The sequence below is a fragment of the Alexandromys fortis genome, unplaced genomic scaffold, assembly GCF_014885135.2.
Source record: "Alexandromys fortis isolate MF-2015 unplaced genomic scaffold, M_Fortis_MF-2015_v1.1 scaffold_282, whole genome shotgun sequence".
NCBI lineage: Eukaryota > Metazoa > Chordata > Mammalia > Rodentia > Cricetidae > Alexandromys > Alexandromys fortis.
The window spans coordinates 144,911-166,160 of NW_026068199.1; the positions used below are offsets into that span (position 1 = coordinate 144,911).

A 21,250-nucleotide genomic window follows, 5' to 3' on the forward strand; every position below is an offset into this window, starting at 1 on the left:
TGTGAAGGTTGGCTCATATTAGGCAAGAGAGGTGGTGTTAGAGGGACAAAGGGTGATAGGGTGACTGTGGAAATGATCTGGGAGTCTAAACTTGTATTTGGGACATTATTCTAACTCCTCTCTAGAGTAACCCTCGTGGCCACCTTCTGGGTCCCATGGATTTTGTTGTTAATGTACATATCTCATTTTTTCCTCTCCCACTCCTCTTCCCTCCTTCTCTGTTTCTCTCTGTGTGTACCTCTCCATATATGTATCTGTCTTTGTCTGTCATCAGTCTGTCTGTCTGTCGGTCTGTGTGTGTGTATGCATGCACATGTGTATGTTTTTAGTATCTGAGAAGGTCAGAAGAATGCATCAGATCCCCAGGAGCTAGAGTTACGGGCGACTGTGAGACACCAAACATGGGCACTGGAATTTGAATTTCAATGCTTTGCATGAGCTGTAAGCACTCTTAGCCACAAAACCATCTCTTTAGCTTTGAAAAGACCATTTCAGATCAAGGGTAACGATGTTCTGGACATCATTAGGGTCCTGAACAATGCCAAAGTCATCCATCTTTTTCCACAACATCAGACCATTCAGGATTTTATCATCGTGACAGCTGATGTCTTTGAGTTGGACACACCCAGCAGTTGCCCAGCCACAAGTTTGACTCTTATGTTCAGCGAGGGTATGATGGCTAGTTTAAACTGTGAACTAGACAAAACCTAGAATCATCTGGGAAGATACTAACATTGATGGGTTTTCTACATTGGGCTGGTCTGTGGTCAGGTATTGGGAGCTTATGTGAAGATTTAGCTGGCAGTGGGTGGCACCCTTCTTTAATCAGGGGCTCCAGAAGTAAGTAAGAGTGGAGAAATCAAACCAACACCGACATTTATTTCTCCCTGTTCTTAAATATAGATATGATGTGACTAGATGCTTCAAACTTGTGCCACAGTGAGTTTTGAGCTGCGGTGGACTGTAAACTGGAACTGCGGCCTAAAATTTAATATTTTTCTCTCCAGATTTGCTTTTTGTCTGGATCTTTAATCATTGCAATAGAAATGGAACTAGAATGGATAAGAAAATAAATTTTCCCATGTAAAAAATTTTCTGTGTTTAAGTACAGAACAAGGGCATTGAGAGAAGGCAAAACAAAAAACCAACCAAACAAACAACAACAAAACAACAACAACAAAACAAACCTTATATACAGCTAGTACTCCCTATGGTACAGGGACTACCATTAGCTTCCAAGAGATTCGTGCTAGTTTCTGGGAGGAGCTTGGGTATGTCTTCCTTTGGTGATACTTAAGGTTTCAGGTTGCTAAGTTCCCACAGAGTAAAAGGTCAAGGTCTTAAGGTTAGGTTGTTTGTTGAGAGTTAGAGCAGCATGTTTTCTGTGACTGACATGAGCTCAGGTTTTCAGCACTTGGTGACCAGTGGGAAGTCTATGAAACCTTTGGGATACAGTGTCTAACTGGTAGACATGGGCCACTGGAGGGGCCTTTGAAAGTTATAACCTGGTATCATTTCCAGCCATGATCCCAGTTTCCTGATCCACTAAGATGTGAACAAGATACACTGAAAACTCCTGCTGTACAGACCTTCAAGTGAGCCCACAACTTCAGGCATGGAGCTTGTGATGGGCAACTGGTGACTCTTCGTTGGTTGATTTCAAAGAAAGGACAGTCTCGTGACTAAGCTAGTCTAGAAGGGGAAGTGACTTGTTAGGTCATTGAAGCCGTGGGAGACTGAACCAGAGGAGGAACTTACTATAAATCTTGACTTTGGAGCCAGTGTTTCTGTAGCCCTTTTAGCTGTTGATGCTGTTTGTTAGTTTGTTTGTGGAGACAAGATTTCTCTGTGCATTCCTGGCTGCCCTGGAATTTTCTCTGTAGACAAGACTGGACTTGAACTCACAGAGATCTGCTAGCCCCTGCCTCCCGAGCTGCAGCCCTTCTAACATCTCAGTAACCAAGTTTTCATTGAACACCTGTTCAAGTGATCAAATTCATAGGAGAAGCAACTATGGACAATGGGATGGATGCAGAGTGGTGGGAATGTGGTTATGGGCTGTGAAGAGTCAATGTGGTGTGGCAGTTACAGGTACAGTGCAGCTATATTTTACAAAGGCAAGAGTATTTTTTATAACATCAAGCAATCTTTTTTAAAATTTGTTTTTAATTGAGCTATATATTTTGATCCACTTCTCTCCTTTCCTCTCCCCTCCCTCTCTACCCTTTCCCATGGTCCCCACGTAACCAATTTACTCAGGAGATCCTGTCTTTTTCTACTTCCCATATAGATTAGATCTATGTATGTCTTTCATAAGCTCCTCGTTGCTGTCTAGGATCTCTGGGATTTTGAATTGTGGGCTGGTTTTCTTTGCTTTATGTTTAAAAACCACCTATGAGTGAGTATATATGACATTTGTCTTTCTGGGTCTGGGTTACCTCACTCAATATGATGTTTTCTAGAGCCATCCATTGGCCCACAAATTTCAAGGTGTCCTTATTTTTTTCTGCTGTGTAGTACTCCATTATGTAAATGAACCACATTTTCTTTATTCGTTCTTTGGTCGAGGGGCATTTAGGTTGTTTTTAGATTCTGGCTATGACAAACGATGCTGCTATGAACATAGTTGAGCACATGGCCTTGTGGTACGATTGAGCATCCTTTGGGTAAATACCCAAAAGTGGTATTGCTGGGTCTTGAGGTAGGGTTTTTCCTAATTTTCTGAGAAATTGCCATACTGATATCCAACAGGGCTGTACCAGTTTGCACTCCCACCAGCAATGAATGAGTGTTTCCTTTACACCACATCCTCTCCAGCATNTTCTGAGTCCATGAAGTGGTCCCACAGATATATTTAGAGAAATAACAAGATTGGGCAACATGTGTGCTTAGAATCTCTTTTGTTTTCTTAAAGATAAAGCCCAATGGAGGTGGACTGAGAAGCCGTTGATAATAGCCCTGGGACCTGTTTCTACTGCATGTTCTGGGCTTTTTGGGACCCTAGTCCATTTGGATGCACACCTTCCTAGGCCTGGATGGATGGGGGGGCCTTGGACTTCCCACAAGGCAGGGTACCCTGCCCTCTCTTAAGGAGGGAGGGGGAGGAAGGAGGGTAAGTGGGAGAATAGGAGGGAAATGGGAGGAGGGAAGGAAGTGTAAATTTTTGAATGAAAAAAAAAGAGATAAAGCCAAACCACCAGAGAAGTTCTTTTTAATGCTGTGGGCATCTATTAACATAGAAACATGTAACTGACCAAAGTGGTCAGTGTTGGTGGACAGCTCAGCCTTCAGTTGGACAGCTTGTCAGTCCCTCCAGGGCTCAAGGAACACCACAGAGGGGCTGGAGTGATGACTCAGCAGTTAAGAGAACTTGCCATTCTTGGTTGAGACCCTCATTTGGTTGCTAGTACCCACATGGTGCCTTCCAACAGCTGTCTGTAACTCTAATCCCAGGGCACTTGATGCCCTTTTGTGGCTGCTGTAGGTACTACATGTATGTGGTATGCATAAATGAAGGCAAAGATAAAGATAAAAATGAAGATGAAGTCAAATAAATACTAAAATATAAAGGAACATTTATAGAAGAGGGAGCCCAAAGAATCTAGGAGTCAGAAGATGAGGACATAGTCACCAAAAGGATGTCATCTGGGTATAGTCTTTGCCTGTGTGTATTCACTGAAGCTATGCTTACCTCAGCTACCCCAGGAATTCCAGGTGCCAGTCTTAATTTCCACATGGTGGCTTCACAGTACCAAATAATAAACAAAGCCCACCTTTGTTTAACTTGTTTACTTAAGATTTTATTTCTGTCTATGTGTGTGCTTGGGTGAGAGTGCATGTACATATAGGTGTCTGTGGAGCTCAGAAAGTGGCATCATGACACTTGGAGCTGGAGTTAAAGGTAATTGTAGCCTCCTGATGTAGGTGTACACTTGAGAGAATAGTAAACATTCTTTATCACTTAGCTACCCTTTCCAGCTCCAGGCTGGTTCAGTTTTAAAGAGTCTAGTACTACTTCAAGTTACATAATTTATGAGGAAGTTTGTTGTGTATCTTTTTCAGACTGAGAGTTTCCTTGAGTTCCATATTTCAAGTGTCATGTACACAGAGGTAAGTTCCTCCATAGCCACGACAGTGATGTACCAGTTGATCAGAAAAATGAACACAACTACACAAGGTTTCATGAAAAGGTGGCTTACTTAATGTTCCCCATTTTATTAGACATGCCTGGCACAGTGATGCCATGTTTAAATTCAACCCTCCTTCAGATTTGGCAAGTAGAATCTCTCTTGGCAGGTCAGTATAGCTAGTGTTACCTGATACTTGGGTCAGAGATGGTGTTCATGGAGGACATGGGCAGGCACAAAGATACTTTAACAGAACAGTTCTCTGCTATGTCCCAGTCAAGGTAAGGAGGAACCAAATCAATGAGAAACACTTTCTAAGAAAGGGGAAATGCTTGATAAGAAAACCATAGGTAGTAATGACGGAACATCTGATGGCCATAGCCTGTACAACTGTTGGCCAGGGTGAGGCTAGGGAGACAGCACAATGCTTCCTGTGTTTACTTCCTGGTTTTCCCTTGGTAAAGTATAGAATTATGAGAGCCCGTAGGGTGTGAGTTTGGGGCACAGGGAAGATAGGCCCCTAGATCCAAGTCCTGCTTGCGTTCATGATGTGGGGATGCCCAGTGACCAAAGGGCAATATCTATCTAGGCTTCCTGTTCCCCTGACCCTAGCTAAGACCATGCTGAAAAGCCAGATCAAGCCTAGATTTTTGAGTGAAATCCTGTTGAAAGTCTGAATTTCTTTTGAGCACTGAGTCCATGTAGCCTGAGAACAGTAGGGCAGGCAAGTCCTTAGAATAAGTTGTGAAGGTTGGCTCATATTAGGCAAGAGAGGTGGTGTTAGAGGGACAAAGGGTGATAGGGTGACGGTGGAAATGATCTTGGAGTCTAAACTTGTATTTGGGACATTAGATTCTAACTCCTCTCTAGAGTAACCCTCGTGGCCACCTTCTGGGTCCCATGGATTTTGTTTTTATGTACATATCTCATTTTTTTCCACTCCCACTCCTCTTCCCTCCTTCTCTGTTTCTCTCTGTGTGTACCTCTCCATATATGTATCTGTCTTTGTCTGTCATCAGTCTGTCTGTCTGTCGGTCTGTGTGTGTGTATGCATGCACATGTGTATGTTTTTAGTATCTGAGAAGGTCAGAAGAATGCATCAGATCCCCAGGAGCTAGAGTTACGGGCGACTGTGAGACACCAAACATGGGCACTGGAATTTGAATTTCAATGCTTTGCATGAGCTGTAAGCACTCTTAGCCACAAAACCATCTCTTTAGCTTTGAAAAGACCATTTCAGATCAAGGGTAACGATGTTCTGGACACCATTAGGGTCCTGAACAATGCCAAAGTCATCCATCTTTTTCCATAATGGTAGATCCATGACACTAGACATTTGCCCGATCCACATGGTACACAGCACAATATGAGCTACAGATGCTGATGACAGCAATGTGTATCTGTAGCTTTTTCACAAAGTAGACCACTCTGTTGGAGCAGAGCAGGGCAGGGAGGACACCAGAAACGCCATTCACCTTCTGTTCAGTTTTTCTGTGAACCTCAAGTCTCTATTAAAATCTACTTTTCTCTGAATGTGGCTGGGACAGTCTGAGGGGCCACTGACAGTGGGGCCAGGATTTATCTTTACTGCTTGAACTGGGTTTTTGGAGCTCATTCTCTTTGGAGAGATACCTTGCTCAGCCTAGATATAGTTGGAAGGGTCTTGATCCTGCCTCAAAGCAATATGCTAGACTTTGTTGACTCCCCATAAGGAGCCTTACAGTCTCTGAGGAGTGGATGGGTGCAGTGGGGGAGGAGGTGGAGGGAGAAGATGGAAGGGAGGGAGTGGGGACTAGGACAGGTATGTAAAATTTCAATTAAATAATAATAATAAAACAAACAGAATCAAATGAGTCATCTGAGTTTGACACCTTGTAGTGAATGTTCGTTTGGCCAGTGGGGCTTGTGACACAGCAAGAATTGCTCATTGTGGGGAAAAATTCTCAATGTGGTAAGACCAAAGGCACAAAGAGTGAAATTTGAGACAAGTGGGTGCTTCTGCTCCTCTGAGAAATCTGCAGAGGAAAAGAGCATCATTTCCTATACCTTTACCTGTTATTTCAAGCCTCAGAAATATAGTGTCTAGAGCTAGGCCTAGTAAAGATAGTGCTAGTTGGAGCCTTCCTGTTGTGGGAACTGGCCCTGGGCATGTAGACCACCTACTCCTCCACTTAGTAGGGGCTGTGGGAGAAGAAGGATGACAAAACTCAGGTGGGCGCTCTCCCATTACCAGGTTTATGTGCTACAGGCTGGAAGGCTGGATCCATATCTACGAGGTGTAGCCAAGAGTGGATGGTGGATGAGGCGGGGGGAGGGGAGCACTGCACCCTATTGCTCTTCATGCCCTGTTTCTGGTTCAGCACAGCTGGCATAGGAAAATCCTTCCCCTAATACTCGGAATCTGTTCTCCTGTCTTTTATTTTTTTTTTTATTTTAAAGTTTCTTTTTTATTTTACATACCAAACACAGTTCTCCCTCCCCCCTCCTCTGACTCACTTCCACCTCTCTTCCCCCCAGCCCCTCTTCCACTTCTCCTTTAGGGTAAGGCCTCCCATGGGGAGTCTACAAAGTCTAGCTTATCAAGTTGAGGCAAGGCCAAACCTCTCCCCACTTTACCATGTCTGAGCAAAGAATGTCTCTATAGGCTTTAAAAAGCTAGTTCAAGCACTGGTGAGAAATCCTGGTCTTATTGGCCCCCACAGGCTGCCCAAGCCACAGCTGTTCTCCTGTCTTAACACAGAGATCCCACTGCAGTTGGTAAAAAAGAAGAGCTGGTGTGACTGGAGTTTCTCTGGGAATGGCCCTGAAGCTAAAACCAGAAGACATGCTGATCATTCTCAGGGACTTCCCCTAAATCTATGGTTTGAGCTTAGTGTGTGTAACCAGAGAAGTCGTGTGTCCACTTGGTGCAGGGAGCGTATAGGTCTGTGCGCTCTTCAGATTAGGAGAAGACAGGCCCCTCAGTCAGATTTCTGACACCTCAGTCACATTCAATATAGAGACGCTTATGAGCACGTGATTGATTCATTATCACCTCCTTCAGATTCACGGTGCTGCTAGTTCTGGGACCCCACCGCTTCTCAGCTGCAAGTTCTTCCTCTGTGAACAGAAAAGGGAACATTAGCTCTTCCCTAGGCCGATGCTGCCCTCAGAGTCCAAACATCAGGACTCTAAAGGGAAATTCCATTTTGCTGGTGCTCTCGCTACATTCTGAATCACGCACGAGCAGTCTCAGAACACCTACAATTCAGGCTGGCTGCCAGTGAAACTCCTCCAGTGCTCTTACAAGTTTAACTTGACAAGACAGAACAGTCAGTCTCCAAGCAATAACTCATGCTATAACAGTGAACAGACAGAACAAAGGACTGTTTATGCATTCTCATATGTATAAATGCATCATGCAGTAAAAATGACTGCATAACAGAGACATATATGCAGCTCCCTCCATGATGTTGAGTGGCCGCATGAAAGTTGTGATGTTTAGTGTTGTCTACTAGAGAGAATCTAGCATCATCTAGAAGAGGGATCTCTGGACATATCTGTGATGAATTACCGTAATTTTGCTCATTGTGAGGGAAGAATCACCCACTGTGGGTATCTACATTTCCTGGATATGATCTGGGAATAAACAAAGAAAGAGCAAGTTGAGTAGCAGCAAGCATCCATCACACTCTGCTCTCTGATTGTGGGTGCAATGTAACCAGATGTCTCAAACTCCTACCACTGTGATTAACTTACCATAATGTACCTTGAACTGTGAGCTAAAATAAATCCTGTCTCTATTAAGTTCCACTTGCTGAGGTGTGCTATCACAAAAAGAAGAGAAGAAACAAAATGCTTACGACTTCTCTCTTGTGTCCAGTTCTTGTTGGTAACATGTGAATAGAGTCATTCATACCTTTCTCCAGCTGGTGGTTTCATTCCCCACTGAGTCTTGAGTGAATTATTGTGAATGCAGTGGTTTAGGATTAGGTCAATTTATTGACTTACAGTTTGGAAGGTCAGAAGTCCTAACTGTTGTTACTTGCGGGGAGGGGGGTATCCAACATAGAGTCTCCTTCCTTTAATATCTGTGTTCTAGAATCTTCAATGGAATTTAAAAATTATTTTTAAAAGTATTTTTGTATATATGTGTGTGAGTTTATACCACATGTTCACAGAATATGTGTGTGTTAGTGTGAGAGAGTTTATACAATGTGTGCACAGATGGCTGAGGATATCAACAGAGGATGTTGAATCCTTCAGGGCAAGAGTACAGGAAGCTGTGGGCTGCCCAACATGGGTCTCCTGCAAGAGCAACAAGCATGCCTAACCACAGAACATCTTTCAGGCCTCCACGATATTAGGATTCAACATGTAAGCTTTGATGGAGGAAGGCATACAACTGTTCAATTTATAAAGAGAGTATCAGAGGAGACCTCAAGAAAAAATATTTTTAAATCAATTTTGCCAGTGACCATGTCAGAGGAGCAGGTGGCAATTGAAGTCCATGTGTCAGTCAAAGAGGAGGAAAATCCCTGATGGGTGATTCTCAGATAGGCAAGGTCCCGGAGACCACAGACTGTCTTCTCTTTCTGCTGTGCCCTTACATGTTTGCCACTGCTATCTTTCTTTGGTGTCTGACATGGTGTAAATGGGTGTGGGGAGATTATCACTGCCTGTAATGTAGTGTGCTTATCTCATGGAAACATCCTGTTCTATTGGATATTTTTACCAGTGTATTATTATGAAGATTATTTCTTCTTAAATTGTACTCTCTAATTGATAATAATAATAATGTTAATTTAAATTGAATTTTCATGATGAAAAGTCAAACAAGGAAGTGACACACACCTACGACACATGAGTTTCTATTGAGGAGCCATACAGACTGTTGCTCAGGTCAATAATTAGAAAAAAATAATTGAGTCCCCGTAGTCCAGCTAGTTTAAATTCTTCTAGTCTTAATGTTGGGAGGTGTGTTCACAGGCTTTGGAGTGCATCATAGCTGAAATAAAGCTTTGAAAATAACTTAAGGTTAGACTAGATATTTTGGTCAAATAGGTTTGAGATGAAAAATCATAGAAAATAATCTAAAACTTACAAGGGCATATAGCTAAATTATAGATCCATTAGGTTAGGGTCACAAACACAAAGCAGCCCAAGTTTTACTAGATGATGTACTTTCCTTGCTAGAATTGGTTCGTGATCAAAGGTGATGATTAATTCCTTGTACCTATTTTGCCCTGAACCTCCTGATATAAGGAACTATTGATGAGTGAGTATGCACCCTAAAGATTTAAAGTGAATCTAAATGTTTTCCATATATAAAAGTTTAGGTTTGTGATTCCTTTAAAATTTCTTATAAGATTACCTTTCAAGATAAATAATAAAGCTATTGATTCTTTCTTTGTAACTGTAATACACAAACTGCCAACAAAAGAAGTCAGAAGATGGGAGGAGTGCTGTGAAATGCTGAACAGACAGGGCTATTAGGTCATGAACTTTGGTGACTTGCATAAGATCAAGCCAGTTGAAAGTCCAGTATGGATGGGGTAAAGACTCTCTAGGTCCCACTTCCAGCTTAGGTTTGATTGGCAATTGATGGCTTCCATGAGAGGGAGAATAAGTTTACTTTAAGGATGTGATTCATGGTAGGTTGACTATGCTCCAGTGGATGTCTCTACATCTATGAATATTTGGGTATCACTAATTTTATTCAGTGTCTATAAACAAAATAGCAAGCAGAGAAACAAACCCAACACTGCTTGGTGGCACATTCCTGCCATTCCATGACTTGGGAGGTAAAATCAGGCAGATCTGGAATTCAAGGTCATCTCTGACTATATAGTGAATTAAAGGCTGCCTAGCTATATGACACGATGTCTTGAAATGAAGGAGAAAAAGAAAGAAGCAAAAGAGGAGTAGGAGACATTAAAAAGAATGCTATTATATATATGTATATATATACATATATAAAATATGAAATTTAGTTCCGTTCTGTAGAGTCTATGAATTTCTATGTTGAGGCTTGAGATACATGGTAATCTACAGGTATAACAATAAGTCATTAGGAGTTGGCTTATACTGCATTTTTTAACTTTCATACATGCAGCCAAAACATACACATCTAACAAAATGAAAAATATGTTAAAAAGATAAAAAGTTTAAAGGGTTTAGAGCTATAACTCAACAGTAGTGTGCCTGCCTGGCATGTGGGAGACCCTAAACTTACTCCTTACTGCTGAAAGAACCAAGAGAGGGAATGCAGAAGTAGAGAGTAAGGGAATAAGGGAAGGAGGGAGGGGTAGGAATTCCAAGTTCAGAAAGTTTCAAGTTTAACAACTCAGCAATTTTCTAGGGATCCCAGCTCTCATGTTTGGTTAGTGTTTTGGTTAATGTTGGTCTATTCTGTTTCACAATGACTCTATGTGTGACTTACGGACATTATATCCTGATGATGTTGTTGCCAATGATAGAAGTAAAGGAGGACAAAGGTCTTGAATGGATTGATTACCAGCAACCATCCATGCATAAAATTTACTTCACCATGAGTATTATTTGGCCTCACTGGTCATATGAGATGCTTTGGAAAAGCTGGAGCTGCGTGGTTAGGTAGGACTATTGCAAGATCAAGACTTCTGTGAACCACAGGTTGGACTGTTGAAATGTCTCAGTTGAAATTTCATTTCCTGGGGCTGGAATGATGGCTCAGTGGTTAAGAGCATTGCCTGCCCTTCCAAAGGTCCTGAGTTCAATTTCCAGTGACCACATGGTGTCTCACAACCATCTATAATGAGGTCTGGTGCCTTCTTCTGGCCTGTAAGCATACATGCAGATAGAATATTGTATACAGAATAAATAAAAAAAAATTTAAAAAATTTCATTTCCTTCCTGTTCATGTTCCCAGGCTCAGAACAGAGCTACTCACACAGAGCTAGGTTTTTATTAGGAGGAATATTGAGCACAAACTGTTTAGTCAACCACCACCAGTGTCAGGAAGTGGCAAGGGGCACAGGCGTCACCATGCCTGTCTTCAGATGCAGAAGACCTTAGAGACGCTGTGGGAGGATATCTCTCCTCTCCCTGGGCTCAAGGCATGCAAAGCGCTACCTTTTCTGGTCTTGACATACAGGTATCTACCCAACCTCAAACCCTAGGTCTGTCTCTTATCTATTCAGTCCCTTTAGGATTTTATGTTATTCTGTCCCCCCTCCAGTTTTATTTCCTCTACAGTATCTTCAGCACCCAAGATTCTCTCTTCTATCTCTTGTATTTTGTCGGTTATACTTGTCTCTGTAGTTCCTGTTTGTTTACCCAGATTTTCCATATCTAGCCATCCCTCGGTTTGTGTTTTCTTCATTGCCTCCATTTCAGTTTTCAAGTCTTGAACTGTTTCCATTACCTGTTTGATTGCTTTTTCTTGGTTTTCTTGAGTATATTTGAGGGATTTATTCATTTCTTCTTCTACCTTTATGTTAGTCTTCTCATCCATTTTTTTTTTAAGAGCAGCCACTGCTTTTAATTCTGGTCAAGATCTCACATCCAAACGGGCCAGGCCCCCTTGACAGCGGTCACGCTTGCATATGTGATCGTTTAAAAAAATAACTATGAAAAGGCAGCTCTCTCCTGTTCCTGGAGTGGTCTGATAGCAGCTACGTGTGTCTACGCATCTGGCACAGTTCCGAAATTGCACCAAAAGGATCTGGAAGCACTTGGTTTGGTCTGAGACAAAACAGAAGGCCACGGAGGAGGCCGGCCTTCTGGGCACACATCTCCGAGTCAGCATACATGCCATTGATCAGGTAGTCCACCTGCGTGTAGTCCTTCTTCTTGCAGCTCTTGTAGGCTTGCGGGGCAAACATCGCTAGGACTGCGATGAACAGGGTCACCCCAAAAACGAGCACCACCAGAAGCAACATTTTGTTCACTAAGGATGGGGCTCGGGGCTCGGGGGTGATCACTAGGTACTGGCCTTGGGTGCTGAGCTGACTCGAGTCTGTGGTTGGCACCTTAGGGTCCCCGGAGCTCCTGGGTGCTGGCCCAGCAGAGGCAGTACCAGCTGTGGCTTTGGTCTCCACCCGCTCTGTTGTCAGGAGTGTGCCTGGCCCACCTATCCCCTGGGTAGATAATGCAGGGCTTGGCTGCGTGGTGAGGGTTGTGGCTTCCACTTCTGGGGTCGGGCTGGTAGGAGGCACTGGCATTGTGCTGGCAGTTGGCTCCTTGATTTGTATCTGAGTGGTGGTCACTACTGCCGAGGACGTTGAAGCCACAGAGCGGGTGGTGTTGAGCTGCCAGCTGTGCTATGCACGGGCTGTTCTGTTGTCACCTGGATGGTGGTACCTTGGGTTTGGGCACCTGAAGTGGGGATGGGGCTCGTGGTGGATGTGTTAGTAGGTGTGCTTTCGGCAGGACTCGGAGTCCTTGTGGGACTACTTGTGTTTATGGTGCCTGCAGCAACAGTGGTGGGATGTGGGGCCACTGTTGCCACTGTGGCTGTTCTTGGTGATGTGCTGGCATCTGTACTTGGCACTTCTGCATGTGGTGTGCTGTGAGAGGGAAGTCCGGCAGTGGTGGTGGGTGGAGATGGCCCCACAGTCGCGGGCCCTGATGATGGGGGTGGTGTAAGGGAACTGGAGGTCACGCTGCCCGTCGTGCCTTCTCTGGTGGTCGGAGTGCTCGTGTTTGTCCAGTGCGTTGTCATCTCCGCTGTCACTCTGGTCGAGTTCGGGCTAGCGGCCCAGGTCCCCGTGGTCGGCGTGACAGGAGCAGGCGGCACTGTGGCTGTTCTCGGACCTGTGTCCCTAGTCACGGTTTGCTTCACGGCTTTAGGCTGCACCTTGGTCGCTACTAAGTGTCGCAGCTCCTCAGTCACTCTATGGCTTCTAGATAAGGGCATGGAGGAAATCCAAACCAGCACCAAGGCTGTCCACATCTTGCTGGCGAGCTGGAAGCAAGGCTGGTGGTCTCTGAGTCAGCCAGCCCTTCAGGCTGTCCACAGTTGCCTTCTGCTTGGCCCAGGGATCAGAGGTATCTGCTCAGTGCAGACTGGGAGGCCAGGCTGATGATGTCCTCCTTGGGCAGCTGTGGGCTTGGCATCCTGTACTTGGCATATTAAGTCTGGCTTTGCAGGTAAGAGCAGTTGGGCAGGGCACTCCCAGGCCATGTGTGGCCCTTGCTCCGCAACGTAGCCACTTCAGCGATTCAGCCCCACGTGGGGACATGGACCGCAGTGACACCCAGTTAACTCAGCTTGGGGGTGAGCCCTCATCCATTTCTTTAAAGGAGTTTTTCACGTCCTGTTTAATGTTATCTATCACTTTCATAATGTTACATTTAAAGTCAATTTCTTCTACTTCTTCTGAATTAGGGTGTTCAAGTCTTCCTGTTGCATGATCACTGAATTCTGGTGTTATCACATTGCTTTTTAGGTTGTTGGAGGAATTCTTGCATCGGCACCTGCCGATGGTCAGGAGAGTCTTGATGGTTTGGTCCCATCTTTGCTGTGGCTAACTGTGTAGTTGGGTTTTTTTCTTGTTCTTCCCTCTTTTAGGTCCCGTTAGCACTGGAGTTGGCTCTCAGATCCCCTCCTCCCTGAAGTAGGCTGTGGTGGTGGATCTAAAGAGCCCACAGATGGAAAGGAGTGCTTGGGGGCAAGCTGTGATGGAATAAGTAGAGAAAGTCAGGGAGAAGCCCTGCTGAATGGCCAGAAAGTTTAGGGGATTGGAGGGTGCCTGTACTCGGATCCCAGGGTGTCCAGCCAGACGGGCGGGCACACACTTACCCCTCCAGATGGATCTCCTAGTACTGGATCAGGGCCACTTGCTGGCCAAGGACCTTGCAGACAAAAGGGCAGGCTTGGCAGGTGCTGGCTCAGAGGAACAGAGAAATCCCTGCAGTCATTGCACTCACCACTGTGACCCCAGACCCTCAGCCTGTAAGCAGGCTGAGTTCCCCTTTCCAGTTTTAATGGTACTGCATGAATATAGAGAGGGAGGGAGAGAGGGATGGGTGAATAGAGAGGGAGAAGGAGGGGACAGGTATAGAGGGAGAGAGAAAGAGAGGAGGGGACAGGTAAAGGGAGAAGGAGAAAAAAGGAAGAGGGAGGAGACAGAAACTGAGAGGGAACAAAAGAGAGAGAGGGGAAAGTGAGAGGGATAGGGAGCTGGCTAGTGTTTTGTCAACTTGATACAAGCCACAGTAGTTTGGAAAGAAAAAAAACACAATTAAGAAAATGCACGCATCAGATTGGCCTGTGGGTAAAGCTCTGAGTCATTTTCTTGATTATTGATGGATGTGGATGGCAGTAGCCCACTGTGAGAATGATAGTTCTGGGTTGTAAAAGAAAGAAGACTGGGTAAACCATAAAAGCAAGCCAGTAAGAGGTATTCCTCCATAGGCTCTGTTTCAGTTCCTGCCTCCAGGCTCCTGTCTTGAGTTCCTGCCCTGACTTCCTTCAGTGATAGTGTTACGTGGAAGTCTAAGATGAAATAAACCCTTTTCTCGCCACATAACTTTTGCTCATATTTTATCATAGCAAAAGAAAACCTAGCTAAAACAGAGAAAAGGATAAAACCTGTTCTTTTAACATTTTAACTGTGCAGTTCTGTTTTATTGACTATGGTATTATGTTGTCTTAGACTTATTCTTACTGATTGACTAACATTTTTGTCTATTGATAAATAACTTCCCCACTTTTTTCCTTCTGGTAGACAGCATTCTAAACATTGCTTTTATGAATTTGACTTCTTTAACTACTTCAAGGGTTTTGAGACAGACTCTTGCTATATAGTTCAGACTGGTTTAGAACTCACTAAGTAGTGAAGATTGGCCTTGCACTCATAGTGATCTTCTGTTCATCCTCCCAAGTGCACAAATTTCAGGCATGGATCGGAATGTGCAGCTTGAATATGACTACTTAACATGCCTCATGTGAGAGGAACAATTCAGTGCCTTCCCTTCTGGGGTTGTTTACTGGGTCAGGCCCAGCCATTCTTTGGACAATTTCCCCATCAAAGCTCTTGTGAATAGTGTTGCAATGATTCCATAAGTGCTGACAGCTCACTTCCATACTTCTTTCATCCCCTTACTTGGGTTCTATTTTTAATTTCTTATTTTGTGAAATCTTCATGCTATTTCAACAGAGGAAGAGCTTTTTCCCCTCTGATTTACACATTTTCCCATCAGTGGCATGGAAGGAGGGCCTAAGGTCCCTGAAAATGATTGTGACTCATTCTCTAAGAGGCAGCTTTTCTAATAACAGTTGGGGCCCTTGGTTCCTGTTAAGAGCATGAAAAAGATCCAATTTCTCTACTCATGGCAATATCTATTATCTTTAAAAAATATCATCTGAGGCTGGAAAGATGATTTAGTGGTTAAAAGCACTAGTTACTCTTCCAGAGGACCCAGGTTCAATTCCTAACATCCACCTAACAACTCACAACTGTTTGCAACTCCAATTCCAGAGGAAGCAGCACCCTCACACAGATACATAGACAGGTGAGACACCAATGCACATAAAATAAAAATAAATCTTAAAAAAATCATCTGGGTCAATGAGATTGCCCAGGGGATAAAAATGCTTGCTCCCAAACCTGAAAACTCAAGTTTCATCCCCAGGACCTATATGAAAGAACCAACTTTGCCAAGTTGTCCTCTGTCTGCTACACACACTGTGAAACACACACACACACACACCAATATTATTTAATATGAAAGGCCATTATCTGTAGCAGGGCATATTTAACACTTCAAGTATCTGTTTAGGCTCTTCCAAATACCATAACAACAAACATTCAGGGAAGGCTTTATGATTTTCATTTTAAACATTAGGAAATGTGAGCTTTGGGTGTTGAAATGCCTATCCCAAAGATCAAGGGTCATTCATTTCTACAATAAGGACTGATGTGTAAATCTTATTCTCCTGTGTCTCACATATTTATGGCAAGACGAACATGTTGAAGAATGAATTCGATTGCACCTGAACTCAGAGGCCTGTTGTATTTTTTAGAATCTGAACCCTTCTCAAAGAGTCAGTGACTGAAGGAAAGCGTGGAAAGCCCAGAGGACAAACCTCTTCCTCTTCATGTGAGGAAACTAATAGAGAAATCTTGTAATGAGCCCCAGCCCACACATCCTGCTTCTTGTGTCCACTGCGGGGTTTCAGCTCCAGACCGCATCAGACTGCTGAAGCTTGAGTTATGTCACTTCATTCTGCCATGGTGCTGGCCCTCGGTGAGTCCCGGAACAACAGGAGGGATGGGGTAGGTGATTTGGGGAATGGAGTCTATTTCCCACTCAGGCTTGAAACCAGCTAAGCACATTCTGGAGTCCCCTGGAAGGAGCCTCTCTCCACTCCGACCCCTACTTGGGGTTTTCACTGCAGACTTATTGCTAGAAACAGAGATGGGGCATGTGGCCCAGTTCAGCTTTAAAAGGAGTGAGTAAGGGCTTTTTTGGAAGGGAAGGTGACCTGAGAACATTTTTCCCCAGTGTTGGAGGTTGAGCTTAGAGTCCAATACGTTAGGTAAACACAATACCACAGAATCGTATTTCCTAAATCCAAATACTCTTTTTATTTTTTAAGATCACAGATGTTGCATGCTGTTGAGTACCCTTGTTCAGAAATTCTTTTATTTTTAAGAAACTTTTATTAGTTCTTTGAGAGTTCCTTACTTGACTCATACTGAACTCTTCCAAGATCGACCCCTCTTCCCTACCCACTTAACTTTGTGTCCCTCTTTTTCTAAAAACCTTTACTACCAATCTGTGCTGCCCGAATATTCTCGAATTCATGGTCTAGCACTGGAGCATGGTTGACTTTTTAGAGATTGCACTTCTGCACTTCTTCAGTTTTTTAAAGAGACACTCTCTTACTGTGTAGCTCTGGCTGTTCTAGAACTCACTATGGAGACTAGCCTAAATTAGGAACTCACAGAGATCACCTGCCTCTGCCTCTCAAATGCTAAAGGTGTGTTCCACTACTCCTGATTCCAGGGGCTACACTCTTAAAGAAAACTGAGTCTCCCTCTTCCAGCATCCAGGAATTCCCATTAGCTCCAAGGCTAAAACAGGGAGAATTTGCCTAAATTTCCTTTCAGTTCTGGGATTTTGTCTGGCTTGGTTATACACAGGTCTTGTGCATGCTATGAGTTAACATGTGCAGCTGCCCTCTGTGATCAGGACACCCTGTAGTCCCCCAAAGTCATCTACTGCTTCTGGCTTTTGTGATTTTTCCACCACTTCTTCCTAAATGACTTCTGAGTCTTGGGAGGAGGAGATGTATGGCGTGTATGCTCCCTTTAAGGTTGAGCATTCTGCAAACTTAGTCTCTACCCCTTGGTCAGTCATGTGTCTCTGTGTTAATCTCCATCAACTGCAAATAAAAGCTTCTCAGATGAGGGGTGCGGAATGCATTTATCCATGGGCATAATGAGGAATATATTTTTGCTATTACATATATTTAAAATATCTTTTTGATAATTTTATAGGTGCATGCAGTATATTTTGATCATATCCATACCCATTCTTGCCTGTAACACTACACCAATTCCCTCTCCCCCTCTGCTTTGTGTCTCCTTTTTACAAACAATAATCCAGTGAATATAGTTTATGCTATTCATATACTCAAGGCAATGGGGCTATCTACTGGACCCTGGTCACACCCTTAGAGAAAATTGACTCTTTGTTCCCCAGAAACCACCAACTTTCAATAGTCCCTCAGCTAAGACCTTTTGAACCTTTCTCCCATACATCCCAGCCCTCATTTTACTTTTTCTCAGTTTTTTCCATTTATTTTATGGGCCTCTCATACAGTATATCCTGACAGAAGTTTCCTCCCTCCATCGCTCCCATTTCCCCCCCTTACCCAGTCTTCCCCAGATCCTCTGCTGTGTCCCTTTAGAAAAGAGCAGTTCTCACAGTAATATCAACCAAATATGGCATGACATGATGCAATACGACTAGGAGCAAACCCTCATATCAAGGCTCGACAAGACAACCTAGTAGGAGTGAAGAGTTCTAAGGGCAGGCAAAAGAGTCAGAGGCACATCAGCTCCTACTGTTAGGAGTTTCACAAAAACCCCAAGATAAGCAACTCTAATGTATATACAGAGGACCTAGGCAGACCCATGCAGGTTCTGAGACTTTTGCTTCAGTCTTTGTGAGGCCCTATGAACCCTGTTTAGTTGATTCTGTGCGCCATATTCTCTTGGTGTCCTCAACCCTTCAGACTCCTGAAATCCTTCTTCTCATTGGGGGTTCTCTGAGCTCCACCTAGTGATTGACTGTGGGTCTCTATATTTGCTCCTTTCATCTGCCAGAGGAAGTAAACAACTGGGCTAGGCTCTGAACTAAACCCATTTTATTTTTGGTTTTGAGACACGATCTCACTAAGATTTTCAGGCTGACTTTGAACTTACTTTGTGGCCCAACTAATACTTGAATATGTAACTCAGTTGAGTAGCTGGGATGTGAAGTCTCTTTCTCTACCTTAAGGATATTTAAGAGTTCTTTCACAAGAAGAAGGAGGACTTTACTCTGACATTAATGTTGTAGGAGGCTGCTTGTTCATTTCCCAGCTGCTCAGACTCTCAATCACACAAAAACTGTATTAATTAAATCACTGCTTGGCCAATCACTACAGCATATTCCTAGCAAGCTCTTACATATTAAATTAACCCATTTCTATTATTTTATATTTTACCATGAGGCTCATGGCCTACCATCAAGGTTCCAGCTAGCAGCTTGTGTCTTTCCCCTCTTGCGTCTACATGGTGTCTCCTGTCTCTGCCTTCTTTCTCCCAGCATTAAGTTTAGTTTTCCCCACCAACCTCTATTCTGCCCTGTACAGGCCCAAAATAGTTTTTTTTTTTTTTATTAACCAATGCTGTTCACACCACAAGAGGGGAATTCCACATCACCCATTCTTTTTGTTTAAATAAAATGGAAGCTTTTAATTTTAACATAGTAAAATTACATCTACAAAACAGGTATCAAGCGAGAATTACAGTTACAATATTTGTATCTACTTTATCTTTTATAATAACCAAGGAAAGCTATAATTATAACTATTTATTCTTCAACTCCATCAAAGGCAACAAAAGGATAATAGGAAGTGCATTGTAAGCCACTTCCAAAACTCTAGAATTGACAGAGACATCTTGCTGCCTGGACAGTCACACAAATTCTTCTGTATTATTGGGGCATCCAATCTTTAGCCTACAGGCCCATAGTATCCAGCAGACTTTTCCATGAAGCAGGAAATTTCAAAGACAGTTCTGTCTATATTGGCAGCTTGTCAGTCACTTTCTTCTGTGTTCTGCGAAATGTCTTGTAGACTCTTTTATGAAGCAGTAACCCCGAAAGACAATCTCACCTGTAGGCAAGTTCAGCAGTTATTTATCTGTGGGTCCTGCATGCCCAGTTAATACAGCATAACATCAATCAGTCCAGGCAAGAGCAGTTTTTTGCCCAAACGGCTAACCAACTCTATAAGGAGCTTCTTTGATGCCCATCAGCCTCTTGAAGTAATTAGTGCTGCCAGAAGCAGACGTGTCTCATTGTCATGAAAAGTCTAAGTTATTAAAACATTTTAAATGCCATATTCTATAGCTCTTTGAAGTGGTTGAAGAATGCCTGTCTATCTGAAGTATATCTCTCTACATCTAGAAAACCTAGCTAACATGTTTATAAACTTGATTATAATAGATGACTCTCTATGAACCTATGTTTCTTAATTATACATTACATCTTAAAATGAGCTGCACAAACACAATACCTTAATCAAGAGCAAATATAACAAAATAGACCTTAAATTTTTATCAATAGATCAAGATCCATACCAAAGCAAATTATTCATATCTACAGCATATCCCTCTTTAAATGTAAACAAACATTTATAAACAATATTTTGGATTTTGGGCATAGATCTCTCCAAACTGCTTTCTGCTTTTTGTTGGTCAAAGTATTTTGGGGGTGCTTATGGCAACCTTTCAGGGGCTTTTGATCCATCAAACAACATTAGTCTCGAATTGATCCACAGGTTCTCATCTTCTGTGAAAACAAAAGCAGAACCTCTTTTCCAAAGTAACAAATCTTTAGACCCAAATTCTCAAGTCAGGATACTTTTAAAATATATATGTTGGCTTAGCTTAGCAGTGCATACAATGAAATGTCTCTCTCTACATAGCTGCTTCACAGCCAAAAAATATAAGGAAAACACAATAATATACATAATCCAGACTTTCTGTGTGGACATCTTTACTTGGCTCATCTTTCTTATTCTATTACTTTTTCAACAAGTTTACTCTGTCTCTTTAAAGACTTTGTTTTTTAAATAATTTACTTTTTTATAACTCTCTATATTCTTTTTCTTCTTTCTCTCAAGCCTACGTACATTTTTGAAACACAATGTGACCCATTTAGAGGTCTTTTTCATCTGAATCTGTCTTTATTGTGTATCTGTAATTATTTTCTGACCAGAACTATTTCTTAAAATGCTAAGTGGGCATGGCTAGGGCAAATATGGCCATGCCTGCTTGCTCTGCCCAGTCCAACATGATGGATACATGTTTGCTGCCTCTGAGAGCCATGCTCACAGCCCCATTTTTAGGCACACAGCAGGTCTATGTTACCATTAAGCAAGTTGTAGCACTCTGCTCACAGACACCATTAAAATGCTTCATAGCTGGACCTCCTGAAAGAGTCAGAGCCATTTGTGCTGGTGAACCAGGAAGCTGCTGTTTAGAAACTGAAGGGGTATTTTTTGCTACTGCTGAATCAGGAAGACCTCTCTTAAAGGAATCATGCCTCTGCTTGCTTTTAGCAAACAGAACAAGAAGTTGCATGAAACTCTGTTCTTTGTGTGTGTGTATGTGTGTGTGTGTGTGTGTGTGTGTGTGTGTCTAGGACTTCTTTCTAAGATTTTCGAGGTTTTATATGTATATAGTTGACCATGTTGGTATGCCAATTTGTTGTAGGAGGCTGCTTGTTCATTTCCTAACCACCCAGACTTCTGAAATAATCGCATAGAAACTGTGTTAATTAAATCACTACTTGGTCAATTATTATATCATATTCTTAGCAAGCTCTTACATTTTAAATTAAACCATTTCTATTATTTTATATATTACCATGAGGTTTGT

General features: G+C 42.9%; 1 protein-coding gene and 1 long non-coding RNA gene across 3 annotated transcripts; one reads left to right on the top strand and one right to left on the bottom strand.

Moving 5' to 3' along the window:
• The first annotated feature begins 4,062 nt into the window (after window positions 1–4,062).
• Window positions 4,063–19,672, top strand: LOC126493078 (uncharacterized). 2 transcript variants are annotated; one of them, XR_007589748.1, is made up of 3 exons: window positions 4,063–4,110; window positions 15,507–15,605; window positions 16,117–19,672. It is a non-coding gene; the product is annotated as an uncharacterized lncRNA (long non-coding RNA). The 2 variants fall into 2 exon arrangements; XR_007589747.1 differs by lacking the exon at window positions 4,063–4,110 and adding an exon at window positions 11,142–11,241.
• LOC126493076 (uncharacterized protein C11orf24 homolog) lies at window positions 11,673–13,380 on the bottom strand. Its single transcript, XM_050129863.1, is given in 2 exon segments — window positions 11,673–12,385; window positions 12,388–13,380. Coding segments are annotated over 2 exon segments (1,278 nt in total). The 5' UTR covers window positions 13,042–13,380; the 3' UTR covers window positions 11,673–11,761.
• Window positions 19,673–21,250: the final 1,578 nt, after the last annotated feature.